The sequence below is a fragment of the Lagenorhynchus albirostris genome, chromosome 2, assembly GCF_949774975.1.
Source record: "Lagenorhynchus albirostris chromosome 2, mLagAlb1.1, whole genome shotgun sequence".
In the NCBI taxonomy this organism is placed as follows: domain Eukaryota; kingdom Metazoa; phylum Chordata; class Mammalia; order Artiodactyla; family Delphinidae; genus Lagenorhynchus; species Lagenorhynchus albirostris.
The window spans coordinates 122,078,447-122,105,647 of NC_083096.1; the positions used below are offsets into that span (position 1 = coordinate 122,078,447).

The 27,201-nt window shown below is 33.9% G+C and overlaps 1 protein-coding gene across 2 annotated transcripts in view; it reads left to right on the top strand.

Annotated features, from left to right (window-relative positions):
* LRRIQ3 (leucine rich repeats and IQ motif containing 3) overlaps positions 1-27,201 on the top strand; it is a 213,574-nt gene that overhangs the window by 75,074 nt on the left and 111,299 nt on the right. For both annotated transcript variants that reach the window (XM_060142533.1, XM_060142534.1), the window contains exon 4: positions 21,167-21,323. In XM_060142533.1, coding sequence (XP_059998516.1) covers positions 21,167-21,323 — 157 coding nt within the window. The remainder of the gene's footprint in view (positions 1-21,166; positions 21,324-27,201) is intronic.

Here is a 27,201-nt window from a genome sequence, read left to right on the forward strand (position 1 = left end):
GTTACCTTTGATAATGAAAACCATAGTGGACTAGGAAAATTTTTCACAAAGGAAGACAATGTGGCCCAAATTTTCCAAAATAATTTAGTATTGTTTGTTTAAGACTATAAATGGCTGAGGAAAGAATTTCTGGTCTCAATAGAAAACTCTAAAACTGAAAAGCAAAATAAGACTGGAAAAAAACCACAACAGATTATACAAGAACTGTGGGACAACTACAAAACGTATAACATACACCTAGTAAGAATCCCAGAAGGAGAAGAAAGAAAGAAAGGAACAGACATAATGTTTGCAACAAGCACAATGGAGAATTTCCCCCAATTAGTATCAAACACCACACCACAGATCCAAGAACATCAGAGGACAACACGCAAGATAAATGCTAAAAAACCTACACTTAGGTATATCATATTCAAACTAAGAAAAATCAAAAGAAATTTTAAAAATCCATAAAAAACCCAGAGGATAAATACATCTTACTATAGAGGTGCAAAGGTAAAAATTAAATTTGACTTTTCCTAGGAAACCATGCAATCAAGAAGAGAGTGGAGTGAAATATTCAAAGTAATGAGAGAAAAAAAAAATCAACCTAGAATTCTGGTCATTGCAAAATTATCCTTAAGAAGTGAAGGAAAATAAAAACTTTCTCAGACAAAAACTGAGAGAATTTGTTATAAGTAGACTTGAATTGCAAGAAATGAGAAGTTTTCTAGAGAGAAAGAAATGGTTTAGGTCAGAAACATAGCTACATAAAGAAAGGAAGAACATTTGAAAAGGAATAAGTGAAAGTAAAATAACTTTTTTAAAAAAATTGCGGTATAGTTGAATTGCAATATTATATAGGTTTCAGGTGTAAAACATAGTGATTCACAATTTTTAAATGTTATACTCCATTTATAGTTATTAGAAAATATTGGGTATATTCCCACTGTTGTAAAATGTATCCCTGTTATTTATTCTATATATAGTATTTTGTACCTCTTAATCCCCTACCCCTATCTTGCCCCTCCCCACTTTCCTCTCCTGGCTGATAACCACTAGTATGTTCTCCAAATCTGTGAGTCTGTTTCATTTTTGTTATATTCATTAGTTTGTTTTAATTTTTTAGATTCCACATATAAGTGATATCATACAGTATTTGTTTTTCTCTGTCTGACTTATTTCACTAAGCATGATACCCTCCAAGTCCATCTATATTGCTACAAGTGGCAAAATTTTATTCTTTTTTATAGTTGAGTCACATTCCATTATACACACACACACACACACACACACACACACACACACAAACACACCAGTCATCTGTTCTTCCTTATTCATTCATCTGTTGATGGAAACTTAGTTTGTTTCCATCTCTTGGTTATTGTAAATAATAGTACTATGAACATTGGAGTGCATGTATCTTTCTGAATTAGTGTTTTTGTTTGGCTATATAACCAGGAGTGGAATTACTGGATCATATGGTAGTTCTACTTTTAGTTTTTTGAGAAACCTCTGTACTGTTTTCCACAGTGGATGCGCCAATATAAATTCCCACCACCAGTGTACAAGTGTTACTTTTTCTCCACATCCTTGCCAATATTTGTTATCTGTGGTCTTTTTGATGATAGCCATTCTGAAAGTGTAAGGTGATATCATTGTGGTTTTTATTTGCACTTCTCTGGTGACTAAAAATGTTGAACATTGTTTCATGTGCCTATTGGCCATCTATATGTCTTCTATGGAAAAATGTCAATTCAGATCTGTTCATTTTTAATTGGGTTGTTTGATTTTTGATGTTAAGTTGTATGAGCTGTTTATATATTTTGGATGTTAACCCCTCATTGATCATATCATTTGCAAAAGTTTTCTCCCATTCAGTAGGTTTTCGTTTTGTTTTGTTTTGTTGATGGTTTCCTTTGCTGTGCAAAAAGTTTTAAGTTTAATTAGGTCTCATTTGTTTATTTATGCTTTTGTTTCCTTTGCCTTAGGAGACAGATCCAAAAAGATATTGCTATGATTTATTTTAAAGAGTGTTCTGCCTATATTTTCTTCTAGAAGTTTTATGGTTTCCAGTCTCATATTAAAGTCTTTAATCCATTTTGAGTTTATTTTTATATAGGATGTTAGAGAATGTTCTAATTTCATTCTTTTACATGTAGCTGTCCAGTTTTCCCAGCACGATTTGTTGAAGAGATGGTCTTTTCTCCATTGCATATTCTTGCCTCCTTTGTCATAGATTAATTGACCATAGGTATGTGGGTTTATTTCTGGGCTTTCTATCCTATTCCATTGATCTATATGTCTGTTTTGGGGCCAGTACCATTCTGTTTTGATTACTGTAGTTTTGCAGTATAGTCTGAAGTCAGGGAGCATGATTCCTCCAGATCCACTCTTCTTTCTCAAGATTGTTTTGGTATTCAGGGTCTTTTGTGTTTGCACACAAATTTTTAATTTTTTTGTTCCAGTTCTGTGAAAAAAGCCATTGGTATTTTGATAAGGATTGCATTGAATCTGTAGATTGCCTTGGGTAGTATGGTCATTTTAACAATACTACTTCTTCCAGTCCATGAATATGTTATACCTTTCCATCTGTTTGTGCCATCTTTAATATTTTTCATCAGTGTCTTATTGATTTCTGAGTACAGGTATTTTACCTGTTTTGGTAGGTTTATTCCTAGGTATTTTATTCTTTTTAGTATGACTGTAAGTGAGATTGTTTCCTTTCTCCTTTTGATAGTTTGTTGTTAGTGTATAGAAATGCAACTGATTTCTATATATTAATTTTGTATCCTGCAACTTTACCAGATTCACTGATGAGCTCTAGTAGCTTTTTGGTGGCATTTTTAGGGGTTTTTTTGTATGTAGTATCATGTCATCTGCAAAAAGTGACAGTTTTACTTCTTTTCCAATTGGGATTCTTTTTATTCAGTCCAAAAACAGCAGAATACACATTCTTTTCAAGTGCACATGGAACATTCTCCAGGATAGGTCACATGCTAACCACAAAGCAAGCCTTGGTAAATTTAATAAAATTAAAATGATATCAAGCATCTTTTCCAACCAGTGCTGTGAGACTGCAAACAACACAAACCCATGGAGGCTAAACAATATGCTTCTAAGCGATCAGTGAATCACTGAAGAAATCAAAGAAGAAATTAAAAAACACGTGGAGAGAAAGGAAAATGAAAACACAACTGTCCAAAGTGTATGGGATGCAGCAAAAGTAGTTGTAAGAGGGAAGTTTATAGCAATACAAACTTACCTCAGAAAACAAGAAAAATCTCAAATAACAACCTGACCTTACACTTAAATGAACTGGAAAAAGAACAATAGAACCTTAAGTTAGTAGAAAGAAAGAAAGCATAAAGATCAGAGTAGAAATACATAAAATAGAGATTAAAACAGTTTAAAAAAATCAATGAAACTAAGAGCTGGTTCTTTGAAAAGATAAACAAAATTGATCAACTTTTAGCCAGACTCATCAAGAAAAAAAATGAGAGGGCTCAAATCAGTAAAGTCAGAAATGAAAAAGGAGAAGTTAAAACCAATACCACAGAAACACAATGGATCATAAGAGACTACTTCAGGCACCTATATGCCAATGAAATGGACAACCTAGAATAAATGGACAAATTATTAGAAAGGCACAATCTCCCAGGACTGAACCAGGAAGAAATAGAAAATATGAACAGTTACAAGTGAGAAACAAATGAATCCATTATTATAGTGGGAGAAATCAACACTGGCTATCAGAAATAGATCCAGCAGGCAGAAAATCAGGAAAAACATAGTTCACCTCAACAACATCATCAGTCAACTGGATAAAAAGGACATTTATAGATTACTTCATTCAACAACAGGAGCAGAATCCACATTCATCTCAAGCTTACATGGAACATTCACCCAAATAGACCACATTCTGGGCCATAAAACACAACTTTAAAAGAATAGGAAGCATGCAGTGTTATGTTCTCAGACCCAGTGGAATGAAACAAGACATCAACAACAAATTTAGCTGGAAAATTCCAAATTACTTGAAGACTAAAAAACTTCTAACACTTCCAAATACCACATAGTTTAAAGAAGAAATCTCAGGAGAAATTTTAAAACATTTTTGGCTAAATGAAAGTTAAATCAGGACTTATCAAAATTTGTGGGATGCGGAGAAAGTAGGGCTTAGAGGGACATTTATAGGACTAAATGCATGTATTAGAAAAGAACAAATGTCTAAAACAGTCATGTAAGTTTCCACTTTAGGAAACTAGAAAAAAGAGCAAATTAAAATACAGAGAAACAAAATAATTAGAGCAGAAATCAATGAAATTAAAAAATAACATACTCTTGCCATATGATCGTTACCATATGCTTCTTGGTATTTACCCAAAGCAGTTGTAAATTTATGCCTACACAAAAACCTGTACATGGTTGTTATAGCAGTTTTATTCATAATAGCAAAAATTTGGAAGCAACCAGAACATCCTTTAGTAAGTGACTTGATGAATAAATAACATGTTGGATCCAGACAATAGAATAATTTTAGTGATAAAAAATGAGCTGTGAAACCATGAAAAGACATGGAGGAAACTTAAATGTATATTACTAAGTGAAAGAATTGAAAAGGCTAGATACTTTGTGGTTCAAACTATCTGACATTTTGGAAAAGGCAAAACTATGAAGATAGTACAGAGATCAGTGGTTCAGGGTTGACATGTGGGAGAGCTGAATAGGCAGAACACAGAGGATTTTTAGGGCAGTGAAATACTCAGTATCTCACATAATGATGATTACTTGTCATTATACATTTGTCCAAATCCACAGCATGTATACCACCAAGAGTGAACCTTAATGTAAACTATGGTCTTTGGATGACAGTGATGTGTCAATGTACGTTCTTCAATTGTAACATACTGTTCTGGTGAGAGATGTTAACAGGCTATGCATGTGTGGGAGCAAAGGGTATATAGGAATTCTCTATACCTTCCTCTCAGTTTTGTTGTGAACCTAATACTGCTCTAAAATGTAAAATTCGTTAGAAATAATTTTTAAAATTAACACAAAAATTTAGTACACAGTGGGTGTCACTAAAGATTTTGGTTTAAGGGATTACATGAATAGTAGCCAAACCTTACTTATTCCCTCCCTCCACTTTCCTTTTTCTTCCCTTGCTTCCTTCCTTAGCAGGTTGAAGTTATTATCTACCTTTTTAATAGCAATCGCAATTCCATACTTGTTAAGATTTTACATATATATCTTTAGAGTTTATTCAAAGTTGCTGATTATATGAAATCTGCAGTAGCAAATAGTATGCAAACTATTGTGTCTTGTTGGGTTTTGTTATTTAATAAAAAATAAAGTGTTACAAATCAAATTTGAATGAATACAAAATTTAAATATAGGATGTTTTTAAATTTTTGATCACTTTTCTCCTATAATTATGCTAGATATATGGCCTATTAAATATATATCATTTTTATTCTGATAATTATAAAGACCTTCCTGGCCCATAAGATCTGACAGTTGAAAACAAAAGAAATCATAAATGAAAGAAACAGTCATAAATTTACAGCATTTTAAAAATACTTAAGATTTTTTTTAACAATAACTGGACAACAATAAACTTAATTTAGTACTTGACACTAAGGTAAATAAGGATCCAGGGTGAAAACTGGAAAACGAGACTCTAAAATTTTCCTGTTCTAACTGTTTATGGTTTTGAGTTTCAGTATGAAAATGAACTAAAATGTTTCCCCCTTCAGCCTTAACTTCTGCTGAAGAGAGGAGACATAATGAAGTAGGATAAGATAATTTTTTTATTCACAATGAAGAAAAATAATGACGAAGAACAGGCTTCCCAACATGCCTCTTAGAATCTGACTAGAATAACCAAAGCAAAAGCAAAAACTGTGAGTAGTGAGTGGAGAAGGTAGATAGAACTCATTAATGCTGAAAATAAGGAACAATGCCAACCACATAACCAAAAATCCCGAGGAATTTTTGCCATCTCTAATATATATTGACTTAGATACATCTATTCTTCCTGGATGCCTGTGGAATTCTTTATTTTTGAAATTGCTGATAAGCCACCCACTAGAGTGCCAGAAAGCTGTCCTGCAAAGTTACTTACCGGTCTGCCAGAGAATCTCTCTGGGAGGTGAGAAGTGACCTGACCTAGAAATTGGGAGAACTGGTATGCCCTTGCTCCAGCTCTTGGTCCTTGAGTGAGCTGAATCTCTTCTGAGGCTCAAAACACAGGGACAGTAATGTTTGTGAGGACAGACTGAGATAATACCTGTTAGGTGCTCAGGAGTGATTGGTACATAGGCAGAGCTTTACAAATGTTAGTTCTTAGAAGTATTATGATTCTATGATTCCACAGTTTGCTGCTATTTTGTATTTAAATCACCATCTTTCTTATAACAGAACTGGCAAAGGAGTTAGATCCTGTAATTTTAAAAAGTCATCTTTCTTCCTGCTTCTAAGGTAATCCTGCTAAAGCAAATGCCTTTACAGTGAAACCTCCATATTACAAAGAATTTTCCATTCCTTTTATTAAAAAAAGAAGAATCCATCACTATCTGGCCTGCTGGCAAAACTCTCCCTGGAGTCGTACGAAGTATTGAGATATGTTCCCTCCTTTATTTTCTGGACGAGTTTGTGAAGGATTTTATTTTTTCCTTAAATGTTTGGTAGAATTCACCAATGAAGTCATCTTGGCCTGGGCTTTCCTTTATTGTAATATTTTAAATTACTAATTCAGTGGGGTTTTTTGGTTTTGTTTCTTTGGTTGTTATAAGTCTGTTTCATTTTTCTACTCCTTATTAAGTTAGGTTTGGAAATTTGTATCTTTTGGGGAATTTTTCCATTTCATCTAAATTGTCTACTTTTTGGACCTAATGCTGTTCCTAGAGTTCTCTTATGGCAATTCTAATTTCTGTAAGGTCAACAGTAATGTAGTTTCTTTTTTTTAAATAACTTATGACTTCTTTTCTTAGCGTAGCTAGAGATTTGCCTTTTTAAAAAATGTTTTCGAGAAATCATGTATTAGTTTCATTGGATTTCCCTATGTGTTTTCTAATTTTCTATTTCACTGACTTCCTCTCTAATCTTTATTTCCTTTCATTTTGCCTCCTGTGGGTTTGATTTACTCTTTTTTTCCCCCAAATTTCTTAAAGTGGAAGCTTCCTTTCTTTAAAAGAGCTCCACGTTCTTCCCCCTCCTTTGTGTTTTTATATATATCATATGTATATATACATACACACACATCTTTAAGAAGAAAATGCGTTTTTACCTTTTTTTTTTTTAATAATTCTATAGGTACAGTTGACCCTAGAACAACATGGGTGTGAACTGTGAAGGTCCACTTACGCATGGGTGTTTTTCAATAGTAAATACTTTAGTACTACAGTGATTTTAATTAGAATCCTGGTTTTGTAGAGACACTTGAAAATATGCTTTTAAATTTTCTGAGGGAATAAATGTCTTAGAATAGTCAAGAAACAACTAAAAAAGAACAGTTTTCCAAGCCATTATAATCAATATTTGGTCATTGGCACAGGTATAGAGAAATGAGATGAACAGAATAAAGGGTCCTAAAAAGTTCTGTATATGAAAGAGATCTTAACGAATGGAAGTAATACTTTAATATGGGAAAAGGATGGTTTATTTAATAATTGGTAATGGCAAAATTGGTTATCTTTCTGAACAAAACCATAATTGCTTCTCTGTTGCATGCCATATTAAAATATATATATTTCAGATGGGTTAAATATAAAACTTTAGAAGATAATTCAGTTGAATATTCTTATAACCTTATGGTGGGAGAGAAGCAAGCTGTAAACAGAGAAGTGTTTACATTAAAAAGGATGCACCAGGGACTTCCCTGGTGGTCCAGTGGTTAAAGAATCCACCTTCCAATGCAGGGGACGCGGGTTTGATCCCTGGTCAGGGAAATAAGATCCCATATGCTGTGGAGCAACTAAGCCCATGTGCCGCAACTACTGAGCCCACGCACTCTAGAGCCCATGTGCCACAACTAGAGAGGCCACGCACCACAACTACTGAGCCCATGTGCTCTCAGAGCCTGCATGCCACAACTAGAGAGAAGCCCACACACCGCAATGAAGAGCCCATATGCCTCAACAGAGATCCTGCATGCTGCAACTAAGACCCCATACAGCCAAAAAAAAACCAAAAAAAAAAACCCAAAAAAGAATGTGTCAGGATAAATCAGAAAATGTTAACATATAAAGAGCTCATACAAATAGTAGGACAAAGAAAAACAACTCAGATTTAAAAAATGGGTGGAAGATGTGAACAGACAGCTCATAAAAGAAACATAAGTTACCAACATAAATATGAAAAGATTATTAATCTCATTAATAGTCAAAGATATGCAAATTAAAGAAGCAATGAGATACCATTTTTTTCTAACAGATTGACAAAGGTTAAAAATTGTGATAATGTTTCTTATGAGGATTTAAGGATGAACCTAACATTGACAGATCATAATCACTCAAAGTCCATATGGTTCATACTTGGTGTTGTACATTGTATGTGTTTAGACAAATGTATAATAACATGTATCTATCATTATGGTGTCATACAGAGTATTTTCTCTGCCCTAAAACTCGTATCTGTTCAGCCTATTCATTGTCCCTGCCCCCTTCCCCATGATGGTTAATTTTATGTCTCAATTTGGCTAGACTATGATGCCCAACTGGTCTAGATATTGCTGTAAAGGTATTTTTTAGATGTGATTAACAGTTAAACCAGTAGACTTTGAGTGATGATTACCATTCATGTTGTGGATGGGTTTCATCTTGTTAGTTGAAGCCCTTAAGAACAAAGACTGCAATTTCCAGGTGAAGCATTTTGTTTCTAGACTACAAGGTAGAAACCCTGCCTGAGTTTCCAACCTGCAGATTCTGGACTCAAGACTCCAGCATCGGCTCTTCCCTGAATTTCCAGCCTGCTGACCTGCTTTACAGATTTTAGAGTTGTCAGGTCCCATTATTGCACGGACCAGTTCCTTAAAATCTCTCTCTCTCCTTGCCGTATATTTGTTCTGTTTCTCTGTTGAAGTTTGACTGATGCACTCTCACATCAGCAATAACACTTCTTGAAATTTCTACTTGAAAGATAAAGTGTGTGTGTGTATGTGTGTGTGAGAGGGAGAGAGGGAGGGAGATGGGAGAGGAGAGAGTTGTGAGGGGCAAGCTGGGAGCAAGATTGTGTTATTTGTAGTAAAAAAAAAAAAACCTAGAAAAACTTATGTATCCTTTGTTGAAAGTTTATGATTCAGAGATAGTATAAAATACTCTACAGTTGTTAAAAAATAACAGTTCTAAACTCTATTTAACAGAGATTTCAGTGATTATTAAGAGAAAAGCAAGTTACAAAGAAATATATATAGCAAAATCCAGTGTTTATAAAAAGCAAGGACAAGGGCTTCCCTGGTGGCGCAGTGGTTGAGAGTATGCCTGCCGATGCAGGGGACACGGGTTCGTGCCCCGGTCTGGGAAGATCCCACATGCCACGGAGCGGCTAGGCCCGTGAGCCATGGCCGCTGAGCCTGCGCGTCCGGAGCCTGTGCTCCGCAACGGGAGAGGCCACAACAGTGAGAGGCCCGCATACCGCACAAAAAAATAAAAAATAAATAAAAAAGAGCAAGGGCAAAAGTTTGTATCCATGTGAGGAAGGGAAAAATATACAACCAAATGTGTAGATGGGGGTTGGGCAATGGTGCGTAAGGAGAGGGAATGGTAAAGGCTGATAATCTGTGTCTGTGTGTGTATTTCTTTAAATGTATATATATAATTTTTTACAAAAATGATTGTATTTATACCTCTTATTTTATCTAACATGCTTGTTTTTATTTTCTGTAGTGTTGAATGTTATTGTATAAGAATTTTTAATAGCTAGATGTATTCTTTTAAATAGATATATTCTACTTAGGTGAGCTTTCCTGTTGGACATTAATATTGTTTTTATTTTCTCCAAATTATAAAAATTATAGGGATAAAAATCCATAAACATATATTTATGCATATTCATTATTATGTACTTAGAAGCAATTTCTGGGATTTGAATTGGCATATAAATGGATATATCAATTTCTATTTTTTATCATTTTATTACTAGTAGTAGTAATTGTCATACTATGTGATATTAATATTATGAATATAATAGCTGTTATTGTATTACTTCTGCTAGTAATATGACTATTGCTAATAAGTATAATAAAGAAGACCTTATTAAAATTTGCGTCATACTTTCTAGATGAGAATCTTATCATTAAGTAAACTTTATTTAATGTAATGAGCCACTTGGGTGAATGTGGTTGGAGGAAGTATTTAAAGACTGTGTCAACTACTAATATTTCTATGCATACATTTAACATCTATCTATATTTTTTCTCTCAACCACTGTAAAAGTTATCTGGAAAATTATAATTTATCATTGCTCCTGTATTAACTTCTCTTTATAATATCATATTTTGAGATATAAGTGTTCTAAAGATGATGACTATTTTTGTTTTACTGACTATAATGATTATTTTTTAATAATTTGATATACCTGATGAAGCCAGGTAACCAACAGGAAACTATAAGAAGTCAAACTTAACTTTTAAACAATCATCCTATAATTTTGTTATTTATAATACCTATGTTGAATTTTAAATTAGTAATTAATCTAATAATTTGTGTTGTTACTTAATCCCATAGAAAAGAATCACAATTTCTTTTCCTAACATTTCTTCTGGATCTTTGATCAGTGGGGAGGAGCATTGGATCTGGTGAATATATGTCTTCATTTTAGAAACTATTTATGGGGCCTTATGTTAGCTTTCTAGTCATCAGGTTTCAAGTCATTATAGTATTCCTTAATATATGATTCCAATTTTCCAGAGTTATAAAAGGACAGAGTGAATCATGTAAGTGGAATCATTCAGTATTTGTCTTTCTGTGACCAGTTTATATACTTAACATAATGTCCTCAAGATTCATATATGTTGCTGCATATTGCAAAATTTGCTTCTTTTTTAAGCCTAAATAATATTTTATTTTAGGCATATGTCACATTTTATTTATCCATTCTGCTGTTGATGGGCATTTAAGTGTTTCCACACCTGCTCAGGGAGACACTGAGAGCTAGACATTTTGTCTACTTGCTCTGTGCTGAACTGGGAGCAAGGGATATGGTGACTGCCAACCCAGATCTCCATCTCTACTCTCACTAGTCCCCAGGAAGCTAGGTTATGCCAGGTCTTATCAGCACTTAACTGTTAGCAAGTCAGAAGCCAGTACTTTGGGCAGCCCCAAAAAAATTGTGGCATTCTGTGGTTTCTGTCAACTTACTCAGTGGTGAGCCAGGGGAAAGGAATTATGGCATCTACCAACCCAAGCATCTGTCTCCATTCTCCTCCAGGTGGCTAGACTGTGTCAGACTGTCAGAGATCTGAGAATGGCAGGAGAGAAGCCAACCCTTTGAAGAGGTCCCTCGGAAAAGTTGGGGACACTGGATATATGAACTAGCTCTTTCCCTCCCCTCGAAGAAGCTGGGAGCTAGGAGTTCTCTTCTTGATCATATTGTACAGTGCCAGGGGTAGGGATTCTGAAGAAAGGATGTCCTGAATCTCACTACTTGCTTTGGTGAGCCTAGTTTCATGTTCACCAGGATGCATGAGCCTTTCAATCAGCTTGTGGATTTCTCACAATAGGAATTTGTCCCTGAATTGTTGCTGAAGTGGTGTGTTTGTTGGGGGGAAATGGGGGCCCAGGGCTTCTTCCTTGTCATCTTGCTGACCCGTTATGCATTTTAAATGTTTGAGACTTGCTTTTTCTTATCGTTTTTATTGTTATTTACTTTGATTCCTCTACTCTTTTAGAACATTCTTATTTACTTTAATGTCTGTTTCAAGGTTGAAACTTGGGGGGGGTGTCACAGATTCCTTTGAAAATCTGATGAAAGTTATAGGCATTATTTCCAGTGTAATCTATACATGCATACTCAAATAAAATGTGCTTACAATTTCACTGGGTTCAGTTCTAAGTTAAACTCTGGCATATACCATAACTTTTTTATTTTCACATTTTAGCCTTTAATCTTAGAAAATTAGAGTCAATGTGAATACTTCTGTGGACAACCACCCACCCCACCTTTCCTTGACTTCTTAAGATCTAGACCGTCTCACACTGTCCAAGAAGAATCTTGATGGTTTAATGAACCCATATGAAAGAGGCAAACCTAAGTTTTACAACCAACCCACATTTTTTTAAACTCATGAACTATTTTCTATTTTCTAATGAGAGTTTTTAAGGAGACGAGATGATTCAGGTCCTCTGGCCAGTAGTCAATAAGAAGACAGTTCCTAACTGGAAAATTACTTAGAGATCCTCAAGTAAAATTAAAATGGAATATAAGTATTAAGCAAATATTTTTGAACTGAAATAAGTGATCTCTTTAAAACTTACTTTTTAAGATTTTTCTCTTATAATTCGTATTATAAGGAAAAAGAGAATCTACTGCCAAGAATTTCCTCCAGTGTAAGTTCTATAAGACCAGGAACTCTGGAATTTTACAACATATTCCCAGAGTCTAGAGCAGTGCATTTTGAATAAGTGTTTGAGCAATAAATGAAAGAGTAAATGAATAAATAACTCTGATGAAAAGGAAACTGTGTTTTAATATCAACAGGTTGTGGAAATGATTTTTACCTCTTCTCAATCTATGGATCTACCTTATGTCATTATAAAAATAAGTCATTAAATAAGAAATTTTTTAAAACAAGAAAAATGTATTAAAAAGTAAAATTATATTTAAAATAGGAGCCATGTAAATTTAATAATCTAAGAGATCAAAAACATAAGATAATTTAATTTAAGATAAACCTAAATATTAACATCATTCACAGAAGTGTCTCATATCTTTTTGTTCCTTTCATACTCCTATACTACTTTTGTTGTATTGAGTAAATATTGTATAGTGTAACATTTAAATTTCTTTCATGATGTTTTAATTGTATAATTTTAGTTATTTTCTTGGTGTTTTTCTAGGGCTTAGAATATGCATCTGAACTTATTTATTTCAGGTATATAGTGACAAGTTTAGTGAGATATAAAAATGTTACTTTTGGGGCTTCCCTGGTTGGCACAGTGGCTGAGAGTCCACCTGCCGATGCAGGGGACACAGGTTCGTGCCCCGGTCCGGGAAGATCCCACATGCCGCGGAGCAGCTGCACCCCTGAGCCATGGCCGCTGAGGCTGTGCCTCCGGAGCCTGTGTTCTGCAACGGGAGAGGCCACAACAGTGAGAGGCCCGCATACTGCAAAAATAAATAAATAAAAATAAAAATGTCACTTCTGTATATGTTTATCACCTCTTCCAACTTTTTGTGCTATTAATGTTATACATATTACATATATATATGTTACAAACCCAAAAGTATATTATTACAATTATCACTTTATAAAGTGTTATGTCCTTTAAAGGAGCTAAGGCAAAAAAGAAGAACAAGTATATATTCATTGAGTTTGTTACATTGACAATACTATTTATCATATTTCTAGTTCTTTTCATTTTTTTCCTGTGGATTTAAATTACCATCTAGTATTATTTTATTACTCCAAAACAGCTTTGCTTCCACCTGCTGTCTTGTGCTATTATTGTCAAATACATTACATTTATACATGTTTTAGACAAAATACAATTATACAAATATTATATTATACAATTGCTTTTTAAATTAGTTAAGAGAAGAAACGAGTAGAAATTTGAATTTATATTGTTTTATAATTACACAATTTTTTACCAGCACTCTTTATTTTTTTCGTGGATTTAAATTACTGTTTGTGGTCACTAGCTTTAGACCTGAAGAACTTCCTTTAGTATTTCTTATACGGCATGTCTGTGGTTTAGATATAATTTTGAGTTGGTGCTTTTTTTGGGGTGGGGGGTGGTTTGGATATATGTTCAGAAGTGAAATTGCTGAGTCATGTCATAGTTCTGCTTTTAATTTTTTGAGGATTCTTAATACTGTTCTTTATAGTGGCTATATCAGTTTACAACCCCGCCAACAGTGCACAAGTCTTCCTTCCCTTCTGCATCCTTGGCAGCATTTGTTGTCTGTTGTCTTTTTGATGATGGCCATTCTAACAGGTATGAGGTGATACTGCATTGTGTTTTTGATTTGCATTTCCCTGATGATTAGTGATGTTAAGCATCTTTTCTTGTGTCTGTTGGCCATGTGGAATTCTTCTTTGGAAAAATGTCTGTTCAGGTCTTTTACCCATTTTTAAATTGGATTATTCATGTTTTGTTTGTTTCTGAGTTCTATGAGTTCTTTATATATTTTGGATATTAACCCCTTATCAGATATATGGCTTACAAATATTTTTTCACATTCTGTAGCTTGTCTTTTCATCTTGTTGCTTATTTCTTTTGCTTCACAGAAGCTTTTTAATTTGATGTAGTTCCACTTGTTTACTTTTGATTTTGTTGCTTGTACTACAGGTGTCATATCCAAAAAATCATTGCCAAGAACCATGCCAATGACCTTTTTCCTATGTCTACTTCCAAGGATTTCATGTCTTACATTTAAGTCTTTAATCCATTTTGAGTTAATTTTTGTGTATGCTGTAAGATAGTGGAGGAGTTTCATTCTTTCCATGTTGCTGTTTGGTTTTATCAATGCTGTTTATTGAAGAGACTGTCCTTTTACCATTGTTGATTCTTGGCTCCTTTGTCATAAATTAATTGACCCATATATGCACGGTTTTATTTCTGTGCTCCTCATTCTGTTTTGTTGATATATGGGCTTGTTTTTATGTCAATACAATACTGTTTTAATTACTATAACTTTGTAATATAGTTTGAAATCAGGGCATGTAATGCCTCCAGTGTTGTTCTTCTTTCTCAGGATTGCTTTGGCTATTTGGGTATATAGTGGCTCCATATAAATATTGGGATATTTTCCTACTTCTATGAAAAATGCCATTGTAATCTTGATAGGGATTTCATTGAATCTGTAGATGGCTTCTGGATGTATTGACATTTTAACAATATTCATTTTCCCAATCTATGAACATGGGATACTTCTCTATTTATTTGTGTCTTCAATTTCTTTCACTAATTATTGTTTCCAGAGTAGAAATCTTTCACCTCCTTAGTTAAGTTTAGTCCTGATATTTTATTGTTTTTGATGCTATTTTAAATGGGATGTTTTTCTCTATTTCTTTTCCATATAGTCGATAGTGGTAGAAACATTACTGATTTTTGAGTGTTAATTTTGTATCCTACAGTTGTACTGACTTTTTCAATTATATCTAACAGTTTTTTTTTAATGGAGTCTTTAAGATTTTCTGTATATAAAATCATGTCATCTGCAAATAGAGATAATTTTACCTCTTTTCCAACATTTTCCTATGTTTTCTTTTATTTCTTTTCTCTCGTTGTCTTGCCTGATTGCTCTGGCAAGGACTTCCAGTTCTATGTTGAGTAGGAGTGGTGAGAGTGGGCACCCTTATCTTACTCCTGATTCTAGAGGAAAATATTTCAGCTTTTCATGATTAAGTATGATAATAGCTGAGTGCTTATTATATATGGCCTTTATTGTGTTATATTCCTTCTATACCTAATTTGTTGAGAGTTTTTATCATGAACAGAAGTTGAATTTTGTCAAATGCTTTTTCTGTATCTCTTGAGATGATCATATGACTTTTTTCTTTCATTCTATTTATGCGATGGATCACATTTATTTGCATATGTTGAACCTTCTTTGCATTCCATGTATAAATCCCACTTGATCATGGTGAAAGATCTTTAACTGTGCTGCTAAATTCAGTTTGCTAATGTTTTATTGAGACTTTTTGCACCTATATTCAACAGGGATTGAACTGTAGTTTTCTTTTCTGTTAGTGTCCTTATTTGGCTTTGGTATCAGAGTAACGCTGGCCTCATAAAATGAGTCTGGGAGTGTTTCCTCCTCTTTGATTTTTTGGGAGAGTTTAAGAATAATTGGTGCTAATTCTTTAAATGTTTGGTAAAATTCACCAGTGAAGCCATCTGGTCCTGGGCTTCTCTTCATTGGGAGACATTTTATTACTGATTTGATCTCCTTATTGTTAATTGGTCTATTCAGACTTTCTGTTTATTCCTGATTTGTTTCGAGTAGTTGTGTTTCTAATAATTTTTCAGTTTCTTCTAAGTTGTCCAGTTTGTTGGCATATAGTTGTTCATAATGGTCTCTTATGATGTGTCATGTCTCTGTGGTATAAATTGTAATGTCTCATTTTTCATTTACAATTTTGTCAATTTGGGTCATTTCTCTTTTTTTTTTTCCCTTAGTCTAGCTAAAGCTTTGTGATTTTGTTTATATTTTCAAAGAAACAACTCTTAGGTTGGTTACATTTTCTGTTGTTTTCCTGTTCTCTATTTCATGTATTTCCTCTCTAATCTTTATTATTTTCTTCCTTCTTCTAACTTTGGGATCATTTTATTATTCTTTTTCTACTTTTTCTGCTAACTTTGGTCTCAATTTGTTCTGCTTTTTCTAAAGATAGGACTTGTTTTTTTAATTCAGTCAGCTATCTTATGTCTTTTGATTGGAGCATTTAGTCCATTGACATCTAAAGTAACTATTGATAGGTATGTACTTATTGCCATTTTATCACTTATTGATAGATATGTACTTATTGTCATTTTGTCACTTATTTTCTGGTTGCTTTTGTAGTTCTTCTCTGTTGTTTTCTTCTTCTATTAGTTTCTTCCCTATGAATTGATGATTTTCTTTAATTGAATGCTGTGTTCCTTTCTAGTTTTTGTGTATCTGTTGTAGGTTTTTGATTTATGGTTACCATGGGGTTCATATATGTTGACCTGTAACTATATCTATTTGTTTAAAATGGGTAGTCCTTTAAATTCAAACACATTCTAAAATATCTACACTTTTTACTCCCCTCCCACACATATTGTTTTTGATGTCATATATTATATCTTCATGTGTATCCTTTACTGACTATTGTAGTGATAGTTGATTTTACAATTTTTTGTTTTTAAATATTTGTACTAGCTTATTTAAGTGGTTGATTTTCATCCTTTACTATGTATTTGCCTTAACTAGTGGGATTTTTCCTTTATAGATTCTTTCTTCTTGTTATAGCCTTTTCTTTTCCACTTAGAAAAGATTCTTTAACATTTCTTTTAGGGTAGGTTTAGTATTAATGAACTCTTTATGTTTTTGCTTGTCTTTGGAAAGTTATCTTTCCACTTCTAAATGATAGTCATCCTGGGTAGTGTGTCCTAGGTTGCAGTTTTCCCCTTTCAGCACTTTGAATATATCATGCTACTCCCTTCTGGCCTGTAATTTTTTCTGCATAAAAATCAGCTGATAGCCTTATGAGGCTATCAGCTGATTTTTGAGGGTTCCCTTGTATATGACACTTTGTTTTTGTCTTGCTACCTTTAGAATCCTCTCTTTAACTTTTGTCATTTTAATTATGATATGTCCTGGTGTGGGTCTGTTTGGGTTCATCTTGTTTGTGACCCACTGTACTTACTGTACCTGGATATCTATTTCCTTCTTCATGTTTGGGAAGTTTTCAGTCATAATTTCATCAAATACATTTTCAACTCTCTTCTCTCTTTTTCTCAGATCCCTATCATGCAAATGTTGGTTTTTCTTTTAGTTTGTTTTTCATTTCAGTTACTGTATTTAGTTCTGATTGGTTCTTTTTTTATATTTCTAGTTCCTTGTTAAATTTTGCACTTTATTAATCTATAATTTTCTCTCATTTAGCATTCTTATTACTAATGGTTTGAGCTCTTTATCTGGTAAATTATTTCTTTCTGTTTCATTGGTTGTTTTTCAGGAGTTTTCTCTTACCTTTTCAATTGAAACAAAATTCCTTTATCTTCTCATTTTGCTTAACTTTCTCTGTCTCTATGAAATTAGGTGAAACAGTAACTTATTACAGTCCTGAAAGAATGTCCTTGTGTGGAAGCATTTCTCTACAGTCTGTGTGTGCCCAGTGGCCTTGATGGGAGAGCTAGATCTGACAATACTAGTCACATCTTTCCTCAAGGTGTGCTTGCAGCTATCACCTTAGTAGGAGGTGGGGCTGGAGAAGGAGTGGCTAGGTCCAGAGCCATGAGTGAGCTGGGGCTTTTCCTCTGCTCAGTGGCTGTCACCACCCTGTTGGGGGAAGGGGCCTGTCCCAAGCTGCTGGAGCAGAAGCCCTGGGGGTCATGTTCAAGCCGGCTCTGTCTGTTCCCATTAAATGTTTGCTCTTCCCACACCCAGCACCGGCACTCTCACCCCAGAGGGAAGCAATGATGGGGCAAGAGTGGCTAGCATGTGGGCTTGGTGTGGGTTAGGGCATAAGCTCTGGTGGTCCGGCCTTGGCAGGGACCTGGACTGTTTCCAATGCACTGCCTGTGTGAGCACCAGTAATGGTTGCCCCTGCTTTTCTCAGTTGCTGCTTTGTGTCTGAGTGTCCTTTGTCCCTCAGCCACAGAGCCCTTTCCCCAGTGTGGAGCTGCATCATGAGTGACCACTCTCCTTAGGTTGGTACACAGGCTAGGGCAGTTCCAGGAAATCAGCCAGCCACCCTGCAGTCTCAATGCACCCCCTCTGCACTGTTTCAGGAGCAAGGGAGTTTGTGCATACTCCTCACAAGCAGGCTTCCCACACCCCTGCTGTTAGTCCCACCGGCCCTGGAACCAGACAAGTGGGCTTGCCTTCCCAGTGTCGGACCCCAGGGCTGGGGTGCTCAATATGTGGCTCAAACTGCTCATTCCTCAGGGAGGGTCTCCATCTGTGTAGTATCTCTTTTCTCCTGAGTCTCCTCCCAGGGGCACAGGTCCTGACCTGATCACATCTCTTCCTTCCTACCTGATTCTGTGGGGATCTTTCTCACAGCTTTGGTTGTACAGGAATATTTCTTCCAGTCTCTGCTTACTTTTCAGTGAGGATTGTTCCACATGTAGATGTATTTTTGATGTGTTCGTTGGGGAGAGGTTATTTCCACATCCTCCTACTTCACCATCTTGATCTTCTCTGATCTCAAAGCCACTCTTCTGCTTAAAACTCTGCAGTAACTGTCCATCCCAGTGACCTTCCTGTTCTTCAAACATGCCAAGTGTGTTCTTGCCTCCCTAAGCATACTTCCACCTGGCCTTTTGTACTTGTCATTTGCTTTACTAGAATGTTTTTCTGAGATTCTCACTATAGCTTGTTTCCTCTTAGCAATACTATCCCAATCCAGCCTATGTGAAAAGCAATTCACTTATTATATATTTAGTGTTTTATTTCTATATTGTCTATCTCTACTTATTAGAGAATATAACATTCATGGTATTACAGACTTTCTTCTCTTCAGAGAGCACATAGTGGTCATTTTCAAAATACTACTTTTTCCTTGAAAATCCATTCTTTTCTTTTCTTTTAGCAGTTGAGTAACTACTAGAGATTTTGTTAACCAATTTTACTTGCAGCTAAATGTGTTCATCTGACTATGTTTTTGTTAGATTTGTAAGTGAACAGAATTAATGACTACAACTGCTGCTTCAAATACTTAAATGGTAACTATACCCCCTTTGTTTTCATGCCTTTCCCTTCCCATGGGCTGGAATGCATTAGTCATGTGGGTTAATAACAGTGTCTTTGAGTATGCTGAGGCAAGATTGAATTATTTTATGGAGCAGCGCTGCTCCACCAGTGTAGACTGCATGTGAGAAAAGTAAAATTCTGTCTTATTTGAACCAGTATAAGTTTTATTCTCAATATATTTCACCCTAACTAATTTGTAGATCATCAGTGAAAATATCTGAATGAAGGAATGAACAGGTGGAGCCCACTTTAAAAATCTGAGAAAGGGAAAAAATGCTTTCCTTGGTCATTTTTGTTTTTCCTTTGCTATTTAATAATGTAACAGTAAAGTTCCTACCTGTTTCATCATTTTAATTCAAATGATTTTGCTCTTTTATCACATATAATGAATATTATTGGTTTTTGGTAATTTGTCTTCATGATATTGAAGTAGTTTACTTTGATATCCTCTCTTACAAAAAATTTAAAATAAAGATTGGCTGCTGAATTTTATCCAATGTCTTTCTTCATCCATTTATATACTCTTACATTTTTCTCTTCATTAAATTGTTTATGTAATGAGCTTTTTAATACTTGGTCATAGTCTTATTATTCTTTGCTTACATTGCTGGATTCTTTTTATTAGCATTTAGAATTTTTGCATCTGTATTCAAAGATTATATTGGTATATGGTTTTCTTCTTATTGCCTTATTGGACTGAGTAGGACTTTGAGTACAATGTTGAATAGATAGGGTGAGAGATGTTATCCTTCCCTTGTTTTTGATCTTACAGAGCTAACATTTAGTATTTTACTATTGTGATATTCGTTTGTTGATGCCATTTATCTAGTAATATTTTGAATACATTAGGTTAAATAAAACGTAATACAGTCATCGCTTGCTATCTGCAAGAGATTGGTTCCAGGACCTGCTGCAGATACCAAAATCTTCAGATGCTCTAGTCCTTTACACTTGTCCGTGTGTACTTGCGGGTTCCGCAGTGTGGTGGGTTCAACCAATAACAGATAGTATAGTACTATTTTTACTGAAAAAAATTCATATATAAGTGAACTCACGCAGTTCACATTTGTGTTGTTCAAGGGTCAAATGTATTAAAATTAATCTCACCTATTTCTTTTTACTTTTTTCTTAGTGTGGCTAATAGAAAATTTTAAGTTACTTTATGACATGCATTATATTCTCTTGGACAGTACTGCTGTAAAGTAGTTTTCCTAGGTGGAAATAAGTTATTTCTTTACTGGAGAAGAAAGATAAAAAGAGTTTATATTTGTTAACATATTTCTATAGATAATTTAGTCATGTTCTCTCTGACATTATATTATAAAATGCATAGCCAGATGTAGTTACAGAATTGTTTGTGCATTCATGTCCCCAGAGATTTCTCAGCACTCATTCATCCCTTGATGAATGTTGATGAGCCAACCCTAATGCCTAGCTTTATATAGTAATAATATGAAAACAAATATTACATTAAGTTTACCACTATGTTTTGCAAGATGTAAGTGAACTCATAAGTAGTTTTCTTTTTTTTTTTTGCAAAAAAACTAAATGACCGTTCTCCCCCCCCCTTTATATTCAGCCACTTGTTCTTGTATAAAAAACATCAGGAAAAAACTATTAGTGAAAGTGAAAAAAAATGGATTTGCAAACACAAAGGATTTGAAGATAAGCTCTTTAAGGATCTCTTATTTCATCCTGGAACCAATATAACAGAAAAGCGTGCATGTTGGAAACATGTAAGTATAATTATTTTATTACTCTTCTTTGAAATATTTTTAAGACACTATAGTTATAGTTTATATTTTATTAGTGATAATTTCTTTAATCTCTTTTAAATGTCTTCCATTGTTAATATTATGCTTGAGATTTTCTTGATGTGATAAAAGTCATATAATGTAGAATAAATGTAATTTTTGTGGTGTATTAATCACTCTTAACAGAACCATTTTATAATTTATGCTTTATATATGTGTTTTCTCTTATTAATTATTGGAAGTAGTTATTAATAGTAATATAAAATATATTCTCAGTAGCTGAAAACATAAAGAAATATTTAGTTTATTAAAGGCTGATAATTATACATATAGTATAATATTCACTCAGTATTTTGTGCAAAATCATCTATTGCTTTAAGGACACAATAAAAATAGAAAGAAATGTATATTTATTGAGTACCTACTATGTACCAGGCACTGTGCTAGATATTTTGCATGTGGTATGTAATATATTCTTCACAATACTGTAAGAGGTATTTTTACCTCTTTTTTTATGATTAGGGAAGCTAAGGCTCATAGGGGTTGATTAACTTACCAAAAGCCAAACAGTTAAGTGACATTGGTAGGCCTTAACTCGAGATCATCTGACTCCAAAGTTTGTGCTTTTTTATTTTTAGAATTTTGTTTTGCTTTTACCATTAGGTAATGGTAAAAATGAAAACTCGGCATTATAGTATAATTAACTGGAATGAACTTTTTATAATTTATAAAGCACTGTGTTTGTCTGTAAACTCCTTCATATTTGCACCTGTACCTGAATAGCCTGAGCTACAAATGTTTCCATTACATTAACATAATTAGAAGGGAATACAAACTGTCCAGACTGACATTAGTCTGATTTCAATGTAATTGAGGACATGTGTTCTAGATATAGTACAGTAATGTCCTCAAGCCCTTAAATCCCACCAAAATTTATCCATTGAATAAAAACATAGGTTTAAAAGGCAAATGTATCTTATGCAAAACTTTTTCCTCATTAGCATGCAGGGCCAACTGTATTAATTTGCTCCAGATGATAGTATGCTCCATAAAGTTTATGTGAAGTGTCTTTTGCCCTCTTTGTAGAATATAAACATGTTGATTTCAGGCATGTCACCTACTTTTTATAAGCTTTATTTAGAGAAGACTTTCACTGATGTATACTGATATCCAAGTTGGATATGGGTATGTTGTTTACTGATAACCAATTTGGATATACTGATAGCCAACACCCATATATAAATGTAGATGTATATATACCTATCCATATATATGTATATTTGTATATATGTTGTGTCATGGCAAGTGACCATTATATATACATAAATAGGAATAATATATATTATAAATGTTATGTTATTTAATACTTAGGAAGTTACATGTAATATACCATTTCAAGATTTTGGAAGTATTTTGAATGTTATAAATCTTTTGCTAAAATATATTAATTATAAGGAGTTTTCTAAAGCTCTTTGATATTAGTAATTCTACTAACCACATCACTACTAATGTCATTTATTAAAAATTATTCTTTCATAGTCTATAAATATGTACATTTTCCTATGCTTTTTTCATTGTTTATAGCTACCATTCATACAACATTATGAAGTCTTCAAAGCTAACTTTCTTATAGTAACTGAAATAATTTTTCATTGTAAGATTCATCTTTGAATCTATTTCTTCTATATATAATTGTCATTCCATCTTCTGCTAGCCTCATTTTTAGTCTTCTCTTCAGCTCACTCAGTTGATATATTATTCTTTTATTATTTTTACTACTCACATGTCTAGTCTTTAGTGACTTGGAGCTTGATTTATTAGAAGCTATAGTGAGAGCAGTTAAGACTATAGAATACCTAAGAGAACCTAGGATCCAGAAAACATTAAAAGAGTTAGGGAGTAGGGAAAGGGGAGGGGTTGAGAAAATATCAGCATTTAATACTGGGAGTGCATTAGAGAAAGATACTGTGAGCAAAGTAATGTAAAGCTTAATCAAGAATGGAATTCGAGTTTCAGTAATTAGATAAAGCAATCGTTGTCTGAATCTGCTCCTGTTTGGGGATGAAACATGCTTGGTCTCCCAAGGGCTTAAAATTTCTGATATTAATGGTAATCTAAAATGGAAAGAACCAGAGGAGTGAGTTCAAGTCACATTCATTTAGGAAATACTGTGGTGCAAAGCCAGAAGTCCATATAAACATCCAGAGTTAATGGTGCAAAAATAAACTGTAAATGATATACAGAACCAAAAGTTAGAAGCCATGATGAAAGAATCTGATAAAAAACTGGATTGGAGTAGAAGACATTGAGGATCTAAAACAATTGCTAGGGATACTATTTATCCATGGCTTACAGATATTGGTCAGAGGTGGTTTTTCTTCTGTTATTGAATAGACTGACATAAATACAGAATTATGGTGGTCAATTAGATCAAACTTTAGGGACATTTGTATATTACTATGTGGGATTTTAGGGAAATCTAGATACTATTATGATGGGTTTTGCTGGGGCACCCAAGGCTATTTGAAATCTGCTTTTGCACAGTCAATCCTTTTACTCAAAAGTTACCAAGGAAAATATATGTACTGGGAGTAATAGCAAACAAAGCAGTTCCTAACTGAGGCTTTGGTCTAAAATTCCATTGCAAGATTTTAGTAACCTGGGCTAGACTATGAGATATTCTTTGTTACCCATGCTTTTTTATCTTGAATAGTTATTTCCTATATTGCAAACATGAATTTTAGAAGGGGTATAGTATGAAAGAAAGTCACACTCATTATAGCCAAAAGGACAGAGATTAAGAGAAGAGGAAAGAAATTTGCCATATATTTATCTCAGAGAAGATTAGTTGCCCTCTTTCCTCTTGCCTCCACACCCTCACATTTGAAGCTTCCTTAAGCTGGTTTAGTCATATGTTGTTAGGAAGGAAAGAAAGCATCTAAGAGGTAAGAAAGAGTGATGGCCAGGAACCCTTACTGTTATAACCTCATGGAAAGATAGAACAAATCTATGTGTTGTGGATCTCTGTTTTCTTTGACAGCCCACCTCCTAGAATCATGATCTAATTTTTTCTTAGGACTTGAGCAACACCCTCTTGCCTTGAAGCATTAATATTGGAATTTCACACCCTTTATCTTGACTCATCTTCTGGAGAGTGTGCATATGTTCTCCCTAGTTATCAATAGAATGAGGAAAAAGATCCATAGGGCAAGCCAGTCAATTTCTCTGGAAGAGATTTCTTACATTGAACCACTTCTAGTGCATTGAATGTTCACATCTTGTTCTCCTTTATGGCATTCTATAATTCCTGGAAACATAATATGGCAGTCATCTATACTAAAGTAAGATTTGCTTTAGAACTGATGATTTGGTTGAATTCTAAGATATTTTTATTGATTTTCCTTTGGTTCCAAAGATACATTTTTCTCATAACTAATATGGATGGAACTATATACATTCCATGTTGAATACCATTTTTGTAAAACAAAAAAGAGCAAAATATACTTGAAGATAATCCTCCTGTGAACCCTTTCCATTGATTACTATTAAATACATTTTCTTAAAGGTGTGTGTGTGTGTGTGTGTATATATATATATATATATATATATACACACACACACACACACACACACACACACACATACATACCTGAGGAACTGTTTGTCTTTTAATATATTATAATTTTTAATAAGGTTTCAAAAATATAAAGTAACTTTTTAATTGTACCACATATGCATTAAAAATACATGAAAATCACAATCATCAATCTGTTAATAGTGGTTATTTAAGAGGTAGAATGTTAGGTGATTATTCCTCTCTTTCTGACAATTTTGTATATTCTTTCTAATCAGAAATCATGTTTTGTTTATATAATAAAAACAAAGATTTGGCATTGTGGATAAAAACATTTTATCTCCATTTTTTATAATAAAAATATAGAAATATTGTCTTCAGGAACCTCTATTTTATGTTATATTCCACATTAGCAATTCTCTTTTCTTAGTTAATAAACATTATTTTTAGAGCACTTTTAGGTTCACAGCAAAATTAGCAGAAAGTATAGAGAGTCTCCATGTTACTCCCTGTCCCCACATATGTACAGTATCCATTATCCACATCCTGCACCACAATGGTATATTTGTTACAATCAAAGAACCTACATTGACACAGCATTATCACCCAAAGTCCAGTTTACATTAGGGTTCACTCTTGGTGTTGTACCTTCTATGGGTTTTGAGAAATACGTAATGACATATATCCACCATTACAATATTGTACAGAATAGTTTCACTGCCCTAAAAATCCTCTGTGTTCTGCCTATTCATCCTTATTTTCCCCTAACCTTTGGCAACCTATAATATTTTTACTGTCTCCATAGTTTTTCCTTTTCCAGAATGTCATATAGTTGGAATAATATAGTATGTAGCATGTGTAGCCTTTTTAGACTGGCTTCTTTCACTTAGTAATATGCATTTAAGTTTCCTCCATGTCTTTTCATGGCTTATTAACTCATTGCTTTTTAGAACTAAAGAATATTCCATTGTCTGGAGGTACAACAATTTATTTATCCATTCACCTATTGAATGACATCTTGGTTACTTACAAATTTTAGCAATTATGAACAAAGTGGGTATAAACATCCATGTGCAGGTTTTTGTGTGCACACAAATTTTCAACTTGTTTGGATAAATACAAGGACGCTTGATTGCTGGATTTTATGGTAGGAGGATGCTTAGTTTTGAAAAAAAAAATAACTGCAAAACTATCTTCCAAAGTAGTTGTACCATTTTGCATTTCCACTAGCAATGAATGAGGTTCTTGTTGCTCCACATTTTCACCAGCATTTGGTACTGGCAGTGTAAGTAGGTTTTGGCTATTCTAATAGGTATGCAATAGTATCTCATTGTTGCTTTAATTTGCAATTCCTTAATGACATATGATGACATCTTTTCAGATGTTTACTTGCCATCCGTATATCTTTTACTGGGGTATAGTTCTCTTTTTACTATTAAAAAAATGTAATGATTTATAATCACATGGCCTATGTGAGTAAGAGAGGAACGAGACGACTTTACCTTACTCAGGGCTGCTGCTTTGCACGTTGTATGAGTGCATTTACATCACAGTCTGTGTGGATGACATTCCCTGGAGTTGTGTGGAGCACAGCTTGCATGGCAGGGTGAAGTTGTGCTAATATTAATTTTACAAATCCAAGTTACTAATTATATTTGAGTTTGGGGTTTTTTGTGCCTACTTTGAATTCAGGTAAATAGGGGGGCAGGGAGAAAGAATAATCAGCTCCATAGTTTTAGAAGCCAAAAAATAATGAAACGACTTTTTCCCTCTTCTCTGTTTAGTTTAACAGTAGATGATACTAAGAAAGTATTGTGAGCATTGATCTCATATCAGATTCCGGAGATGTGGAATGGGTCACCTTATTTTATTATGTGGAGAGTTAAAAAGAAACTTACGGTTAGATATTTCATTTTTTTAACTTCAGTGTTTTGTGAAGAGTCTTTCCTTACACTGGAAAGTGGCCTTTATTATCAATGAGTTTCTGGGATGTTGTACTAACTTAGGAAAGTCTTAAGAAAAAAGCTTTGTAATGACATTCTTACACGCTCTTTGTTATTGCCTAACAGTCATTTTCAGGCCCCATCAGCAATACAGTTCATTTCAAATGGGTATTTTTTTGAATATTTAGAGTGTCCTTAGCACTGTAACAAATTCTAAGGCCTTGAAGATTGCCATAAAACAATTCCTATGCTGGAACTTGTAGGGAGAGGGGAAAGAAATAGGAATAACTTACTAGGTAGGGACTGATTATATAAAGTATGGAACTGAAAGGAGTATACAAAT